At 38.6% G+C, this 9,451-nt stretch overlaps 1 protein-coding gene across 1 annotated transcript; it reads left to right on the forward strand.

The window, feature by feature from the left end:
• The first annotated feature begins 939 nt into the window (after nucleotides 1–939).
• LOC121244691 (ras-related protein Rab7) lies at nucleotides 940–9,451 on the forward strand. Its single transcript, XM_041142864.1, has 7 exons — nucleotides 940–1,324; nucleotides 1,417–1,443; nucleotides 1,784–1,883; nucleotides 1,983–2,129; nucleotides 8,443–8,523; nucleotides 8,598–8,743; nucleotides 9,079–9,451. The coding sequence occupies exons 1-7, from the start codon at nucleotides 1,272–1,274 to the stop codon at nucleotides 9,140–9,142; spliced, it is 618 nt and encodes a 205-aa protein (XP_040998798.1). The 5' UTR covers nucleotides 940–1,271; the 3' UTR covers nucleotides 9,143–9,451.

Raw genomic sequence — 9,451 nt, forward strand, 5'->3', positions numbered from 1 at the left:
TTTTAGACATATTTTAGAATCGAACTGGTATATACCGGTTTTGATATTTGAAGAACGATACCGCACAAATTACACCTCTAAATCGATACTTCTGGTTTTATCGGTTTCGATTTGGTTTGGTTTTTCTGATATATTATACAGTATATATAATACATTATATTATAGTATATAATAATATAATGATAATATATTGTAGTATATTATAATTGTATTATACACTATAGTGATACAATATAAAAAATTAAAATAAATAGATATGAACCGGTCCAATGTGTTAAAAAAAAAAAAGAAAATCGGAACCATACCAATTTTGATTGATTTTGAGAAAAATGAAACCAATATCAAACCAAACCCACCGGTCCGGTTTACTAGTTTGTTTTTTTACCCATAATAATAACATATATTATATATTAGTTAATTGATAGTATATATTATTTTACATTTTATATGGTCAATAATGATATATTATACGAAAATTACATAATTAATTTATATAACTATTATATAAAATAATATTATATATATAATATTGTTTAAAAAAACTTATATGTAAACATTTTTGTCAAATTCGGTATAGTCTTGTCAAAAAAACCATATTCCTGGACCGGATCAAAAACCGAATTTCTAATACACCATGGACTAAGACCAACCAACATGATTTTCGGATTTGATCAATAAAAAAAAATTAATTTTAAAATTATCACGCTAATCAAATCATGTCATCTCCAAATTATGGAGGATGTATCTTTTATACCAATTTGTAAGTGGTAATATTGGACATAATAAAATTGTAATAATTAATTAATGATAAAATTAAAAAATTAAAAATTAAAAATTAAAAAGTATTTGTATAAGAATAGGATTTGGATCTTTGAGCGTGTAACACTTGGATTGAAACGATATATATAGAGAGCACATTCTAGATGAGCTGGATAAATTTTGGAAAATAGGTGTTTTTATGTCATCTGTGTTTCTGGTGCTACAGTATTTAACGTTTTCTCCAGTTTGTCTGAGTAAAGCTCTCGCGGCAAAGAGAACCTTCCTCCCTTTTATGTCGCTTTGCCGCTAGCGGTTGGGTTCCACAAAAGATTAAAGAAGAGAGAAATACACGAGCGAAAGCTACCGAAATTGGCGGTATTTTTTTTTTTCCGCTCTAAAAGGAGCTCGTCGAAAAGTGCACAAGATAATCGAATAGGAATCCAAAGCTAAAAGGCTCGATTTTTATATTTTTCCATCTTTATATCTAAAGTTCTCTCCAAATCCGAACCGTCATGTCATTGCGTAGGCGCACCTTGCTCAAGGTTATCGTCCTCGGCGACAGTGGGTACGTCCTTAGGGCTTTATACATAGTTACTCATGACAAACGTGTGCATTTATATCTTCGCGGATACTGATGATTTTAGTTTTGGATTTCAGGGTTGGCAAGACGTCGTTGATGAATCAGTATCCTCTCAAGTTTATTGGTTGATCTGTGCGATACGTATTTCTGATACATTGATACAAATTTTTACAATGTTCATCGATCTTTATAGTTCTCCATTTTCGTTTTTTAATACCTATATTGCGTGCCTCTTTCTTGATGCGTTTCTCGCTCACAATTTGGTTACTAATTCGATTAATTTTCGTTTAATATTTTAAATTTTATCTAGTGCATTGCAGCTGAACCATATATATTACTGTGCTTCTGATCAAAATATAGCATTACTATGTTTTTTTCAAAAATTATTATTGTTTTGATTATTATACGCTAGTTCGTGGTTGTGGGTCGTTAACTACTTAATAGATATGTGCACAAGAAGTTCACTCAGCAGTATAAAGCTACAATTGGTGCCGACTTTGTCACGAAAGAGCTACAAATTGATGACAGGCTCGTCACTCTGCAAGTGGGTAATGGCATTTGGGCATTCTATACGAGCTTAAAACTTTTCTTTTGAGATGTTAGGAATGTTTCATGCTAATACATTGTGGATACACGGTGGTAGATCTGGGACACGGCTGGGCAAGAGCGGTTTCAAAGTCTTGGAGTTGCATTTTATAGAGGGGCAGATTGCTGTGTCCTAGTTTATGATGTTAACGTGATGAAATCGTTTGATACTCTTGACAACTGGCACGAGGAGTTTCTTAAACAGGTTCCTTAGACGTTTCTTGATTCTTTACGTCCTTTTTGCTTTGAATGATTTGCTAGCTTGCCATGCATCTCCCTAATGCAATTTGTTGAATTTCTGAAAAATGCGTCCTTTAAAACTGTTTGGCCTGTCATTTAAATTCACATCCTGTTATGACTTAGTTATTATTTGAGAAATTGAAATGGATTGCAAAGAAACTCAAGTTTTTCGTTCACTTAATAAAGATTGTATGGGAAAGATATTACTTATCTATATAAAGAGAGTATGTTGAAAAGGTATCCCTATGATTAGTCCTTGAGATTCAGACAGCCATTTATTAAGTGAACTGCTTTCTCTCATAAGTTCAACCCCAAAGGATCAGAAAGCCATTTATTCAGCAAAACATTCAACTTGAGATTCAGGTTGTTGATAGGTTGGATCTAGTTCGGATCTGATAGGATTTAAGTTCAGTAACCCAGTTACGTATGCTAGAATCCAAAGCTGAACTGGATGGAATCATATGAAATGCGATTGAGACTGGACTTGGCAAAATCCAAGAATTCAGATTTGATGCATCTTTTTAAATTCTGCAATGCGAATGTGGTTTTTGTTTCTCTTGTTAAAATGTGTGTTTTCTTAATATTATATTGTGCACTGATATATGTAGTATTGTTATTAGTGCCTAATCTGGTTCGGTGTGATGATGGAGCTTTAACTTGGTTGAATCAGATTAGCATGATCTGTTGATACTATGATACGAAGCTTATCTGCTTATCCAAAGAAAAATGATATGCAGCTTTATCATAATGTCTGCTTTACACATTGAAATGCGCATGGATATATTTTCTGCACTTCTCTTGATTGCACCTTTTTACATACCACATGCTTTGTGGTGTTAAGCTAGAATTGAAATATAAGTTATTCATGCAAGTTTTTTATTGTTTATTTTATAAGTAAACAATTGCATTAATAAGAATAGGCATAGCCGAAGTACACAAGATGGTGTACAAGAGATAACACCTATTTAGGAAGAAGAATGGAAACAAGAAAATCATGAACATCAAGGCCATTAAAATCTACAGCTATGGCCGATAGAAATAAAGTTCTAACAAAAAGTAATCTAAATTCCTCTAATGAGCGCTCTTTGTCTTCGAACTTCCGGTAGTTTTTTTTTTTTTTTATAGGTAATCAAGAAGTTTTATTCATAGAATAGGCAAAACCCAAGTACACGAGGAGTATACATGAAAAGCACCTAATTAGAGTTTACAATCGAAAGGAGAAAATCATGGGCATTTAGCCCACTACAAACAATTATCCCTGCCCATAAGAGCAATGATTTTAAAAAAGAAAACTTTAAGCTCATCCATGATTTTTAATGATGTTGTCCAATGATGCTGTCCATACGAAAAAAAGCTTCTTTTGAAGAAGTTTTCGCCTACCATATACTCTTCATGGGAACATGGTCATTCTAGGGCTCGTTAGAACTTGGTAAAACGATCTGGCAGTGAATATACCTTTCTTGGAGGGGCTCTAGTTCATCTTATCGCTAGTACCCTCTTTCATGCTTACGGAATACAATGCTGTATAGAACTCTACGATAGTCTCCAACTCCCAATCTTGAGCTGCCCTAATAAAATTAACATTTCATTGAGGGGAGCCACTGAAAAGACCAATAGATTGGCTATCGTTGCATCATTTTCTCGTGAGAGCTCAAAAATGGCAGGGAAGGTATCTTGGAGACTTCGTTTACCACACCATTTGTCATAGCAAAATTTGACATGAGAGCCGTTGTCCACCACAATATGTTCATGTCTTCGGAAGATCTCCCAATGTCTCCTAATGTACTTCTTTAAACCCACCCCATATAGGCCACGTACCTCATTCGAGTACCATCCTCTCCAAATTGTGAATCTATAACGAACTTCCATAGGGCCCCCTTTTCGTGTTGGTACCTCCACAATCATTTACCCAATAGGGCTTGAATGAATTTCGTCAAGTTATGAATCCCCAATCCACCCCCAGAAATTGGAGTACAGATAGCTGAACAATTAACCAAATAACTCTTCCCCCAATCCACTCCACAAGAAGTCTCGTTGTAGCTTCTCAATACAGTTAGAGACCCTTGTGGGGAGCGGGAGCAAGGATAGAAAATAGGCGGGTAGGTTAGAAAGGGTACTTTTAATCAAAGTGAGCCTACCACCTTTCGACAAATACAATCTCTTCCAAAAAGTCAATATGCGCTCCACCTTTTCAACCACGCCATTCCAAATCCTTTCTGATTTAAAGGATGCATCCAATGGTAAGCAATGATGCACCCAATGGTAGGCCAAGATACTTCAAAGGTAGAGATGATACCTTGCATCCCAATAGAGAGGCTAAATTCTTTGCTTCAGGGACAACCCCCACCAGCACCAATTCAGACTTTGAGAGATTAACTCTCAATCCCGAGATAGCTTCAAAACAAGGAAGTAGAGCCCTCAAAGATTGGATGTGCCCGAGATGTGCACCACAGAAGATGAGAGTGTCCTCAGCAAATAGCAGGTGAGAAATATCAATGGAGCCATAATCACCATTTCACACTGGGAAACCATAGAGTAACCACCTTCCACAAGGCCCACAATCATCTTACTAAGAGCTTCCATGACAAATAAAAAAATAAAGGATAGAGCAGGTCCCCTTTCTCAAACCACGGGAGGAGTTGAAGAAACCCATCGGTGAGCCATTCACCAAGATAGAGAATTGAACTGTAGAGATGCGAAATTCTACCCATTTTTGCCTTTTCTCCCCAAAGCCACATCTTGCAAATAAATAAAGTAAGATCTTCCCGTTAGCGTGATCATAGGCTTTCTCCATGTCTAATTTGCAAAGTAACCCGAGTTCTTTAGATTTGAGTCGTCCATCCAAAACTTCATTTGCAATTAAGGCTGAATCTAGGATTTGTCTACATTTGAAAAATGCATTTTGTGGCTTAAAAATCTACTTTACCACCACTGAACTCAATCTGTTCGCTAGCACTTTGGAAAGAATCTTGTAAACTTCATTCGCAAGGCTAATGGGGCGATGGTCTCTAACATCCGGACCCTATCTTTTTGGGATTAAGTGCTAAAGAAGGTAGCATTAAGACTTTTTTCAAATCTAGCATTAGTGGGAAAATATTGAAAGACCCGCATAAAATCACCCTTAATCACTTCCCAACAAGCTTGGAAGAAGCTCATGGTAAAATCGTCAGGGCTTGGAGCCTTCTTACTAGCCATGCCATGGATTACTTTGCACACTTCATCTTTTTCAAAAGGCCTCTCTAGCCACCCTATGCACTGTTGATCTAATGCTGAAAAAGTTATACCATTTACTTTCAGTCGCCAGGTGTGTTGTTCAGATATGAGGTGCTGGTAATACTACGTAATGTGGTTCTTGATGACTAGTTGATCCGAGGAAACTGCCCCATCCACCATGAGCGTATCAATATTATTGTTCCTCCTATGAAAATTAGCCACCTTATGGAAGAACTTTGTACATTTGTCTCATTCCTTGAGCCATAGTGCCCTTGATTTTTGTCTCTAGGAAATCTCCTCCATTAATGTTACTCTTTCAAGTTCTATGACTACCTGACTCTTGCGAATTCTCTCGAATTCAGAGAGAGTTCTTGCCTTCTCCTCGCCCTCTAGACCCTATAACTCATCTAAGAGAGAGTGCCTATGCTGAATCACATTGCCAAAAACTTGTTTATTCCATTGCTTCAGATCATGTTTTAGTGCTTTTAACTTTCTTGCCATTATGAAGTTTGGAGAGTCTTGAAAATTGTAAGAAGACCACAATTGTCTGACCCTGTCTACAAAATCGTCATATTTAAGCCACATATTCTCAAATTTAAAATACCTTATACCCCCTTGGATGCCTCCATAGTCTAAGATGATGGGAAGTGATCAGAGCATAAACGGGATAATCTTCTTTGAGTTACATCTGGAAAGTGTAACTCCCAATTTGGAGTTAGCAAAAACCTATCAATCCTTGACCAAGATGTGAGTTCTTGGTTGTTGGACCAAGTAAATGTACCTCCAGTTAATGGAAAGCTCCTGTTCTGAAATGAAATCAGAAAACTCCCTCTTGGCGGTAGTGATGTGGGAGACACCCGACCTTTCGCTCTGAAAATGAGTTACGTTAAAGTCACCCCCTATGCAACTTGGTAACTCCCATCAACTAAGAAGTCCCGCCAATTCTTCCCACATTGGCCTTCTCTCCGAATCAATATTCAAGCCATAAACTCCAGCAAATGCCCATTGGATGCCGTCTTCTAAGTTGATAAAAGGGCAAGTCACAATGAAATTACCCATACATTCCGCCACCCTTTTATCAAGCATAATTAGGACTCCACCGGATGCTCCTTTAGATGGCAAGTACAACCACCCTACATGTTGCCCTCTCTATAACTTTGGACTAGCTTTCTTGTAATGACTTCCAACTTGGTCTCCTGCAAGCAAATAATGCCCCCCTTCCTTTGGCAAAGTAAGTTTCTAAGTTGGAGCCGCTTATTATGTTCATGCAGCCCCTTACATTCCATGATATTATTTTTGACTTCATAAAGCAACCATCTTACCCTTTCCTTTGAGATGCCCCTGGTTAGAACTCTTCTCCCCATCATCTTTCATTGCCCTCGTAAGACTTGAGTTCTCTTTCCCTTTTTTTAGCCGAATTAAGGGATGGATCAGATTTGGATTGTGCAGTCCCAGCTTCTGTGGCTGTAAGTAATGCCATAAATTCAGCTTCAAAACCCTCGCATGTAATCTCTACGTAGTGCTTAATTTCCATAGCTTTTTGGATTGCCCAATCTGACACATATGACTTGCCCCTCCCGTTATCCTCCCTCACTTCAGCCACCATCGTTGGCAGCGATTGCATCTTCCCGCCATTGTTAGACTCAAATAAAACTAATGTTCCTTCCATTTCAACCTCCCCCCTTTCACCTACTGATTTTGCACTCTTAGAAACAACATACAACTTTTTTCCAGTGTCGGAACAGTGAATTGCACGGCACGGCGGTTGGCCGTGGACACGTAAGTCTCCAAAGGCGGCTTCTGTGGCCTCTCGTAGTGCTCTAGGCCTCCCGGAGACTCTGCCATTCTCTCATTTGCGAAACTTTGAAGCGACATTTTGATCTCCAACTCCTGGCTTGTTGCCTTCTCCGTCGTGGTGACAGGAGGCAGCCCATAGAGCACCGACGCCTAAGTCTGTGCCACCCCACAGAACAGTGGCCATCCCATAGTGTCGCAGTTCAGCCCAGAGAGCGCTGACATATGAGTCTGCACAGGCTTAGTTGGTACTAACATTAGGTTTCCGGTATAAGTGTTGTCGAAAACGAACATAGGTGTTGCTGGCACAGAGACCGGTGGCTCCTTGCCCAGTGTATCGGGAACGGGCCAATAGGCCTAGGGATCTGTGCCCCCACCGGAGCAATAGGCCCAAACGTGGATGTGGAGCCCTTTTCAAAAGAAGGCCCAACCCGTTTTAGCCTCCATTTCATTCTAGGTGAGCGATTTGGGCATGTCCGGTCCAACCCAATCTTGGCCTTTCCTTTGTCTGGCTTGAGTGAATTCAACCCATTTACCACCTTAGCTTTTCCCTTTTCTAAATACAATTGGCCTTGGCCCAGGCTCAAGCCCTTGACTACTTTACAAAGAAAAGCTTCTACTGCCTTCCTCAATAATCCCAGCTCCTCCTTCACATTGAAACTTCCTCTTTCAAACCAGACAGAGCCTTTGCACCTCACTTTCTTCTAGGTAGACATAGGACAAACCCCCACTCCCCATTTCCGGTACATCACGTTGACTGTATTTCTCTGGCAGTGGTGGAATGCTCCCCTACTACACACCCCTTTTTGTTTTTTTCACCTTGCTGCAACGCCAAGGAGTGGCCCGTACCACCGGCACTGTCACTCTTTTCCCTGCACCACCCATTGCCGCCTCTGCATAAGACTTGGCTTGCCTCACCGTCTCCTTCCTCTTGTCCACCACTCTGTCCAGACGTGGAGCCGATGCTGGATCCTTGTTTGCTAAACTATGCATGGACAAAACATGCTTTAACTCCATAGAAACTCTGCATACGTCTGGGAGTTATTCATGCAAGTTAACAATCATCTGGAAATAAATATTAGTTCTTTTTGCAAGTTAACCGCCATTATCCTTTGTTTTGATACTTTGAGTTGATTATTTTCAATTTTATAATTTGTAGTTTGTGTCTATCAATGATATGTCCAAGGAAGATTATATATATATATATATATATATATATATATCTCTTCTATCGAATGCTGACATGGTTTCCACTTCCATTGTCGCCTCAGGCAAACCCAGCTAACCCCAGGACATTTCCATTTATACTGCTTGGAAACAAGATTGATGTTGATGGTGGGAATAGTCGTGTGGTAAGGATAGATAGTTGCAATGGTATCTGTGCTTTTTTGTTCCTTGCATGTTGTTATAATTATCATCTGTCCAGGTTTCTGAGAAGAAAGCAAAGGAGTGGTGTGCTTCAAAAGGCAACATCCCTTACTTTGAGACATCAGCAAAAGAGGATTATAATGTTGATCCTGCATTCTTCAGTATTGGCAAGACCGCTCTAGCCAATGAGCGTGACCAGGACATGTAAGTTTATTCTGAATGTTGATATCTTTTTTGGATTGGCTTGGTGTTATAAATTTAATTTCTACCGTGCTAACAGCCAATGGGTTTTTTGTCCCTGCTCTGTTCTTTTATACCAGTTCGTAGTTTGCATTATAGTGCAATAGAGCATGGTATTTTTGTCATTTTATAGATTTTTTGAGATGTGAATCCTAACTCACAGATGTAACTGAATCTGTCATGCATTTCTTTCTGCTCATGGGTATTATATTCTAAAAATCATTCAGATTTTGGAGCGGCCTATGTGATGCATGAGTAGCCTTTTTTTTTAACAAACTTTTGTGTATTTTTAATTGCAGATATTTCCAGGGTATACCTGAGGTTGCTTCAGAGGCGGAGCAAAGCGGTGGTTGTGCGTGCTGATCTGACATCTCAAATAATCTGACGGACCCAGTATCGTATTGTGTTCTGATTTATTGGTTCTTGTGATTCGTCTATTTTCTGTTTTGTTTTTTTATACACCCTGTATACTGAGTTCTTGTTAGTTCATGGTTTTTTTTTTTTTTTTTTTTTTTTCATAAGTAATTGCTGGTTCATGTTCATGCTCATGCTCATGCTCGAATGTGATAATTTCCATTTCGGGAAAGGATAGTATTGTAGAAACCTATCTTGGATTGATTCACCACGAGTTGTTTATGCATAGATTAGAAATGAATGCTCCATTTGTGGTAA

Source organism: Juglans microcarpa x Juglans regia, chromosome 8S, assembly GCF_004785595.1.
Source record: "Juglans microcarpa x Juglans regia isolate MS1-56 chromosome 8S, Jm3101_v1.0, whole genome shotgun sequence".
In the NCBI taxonomy this organism is placed as follows: Eukaryota; Viridiplantae; Streptophyta; class Magnoliopsida; order Fagales; family Juglandaceae; genus Juglans; species Juglans microcarpa x Juglans regia.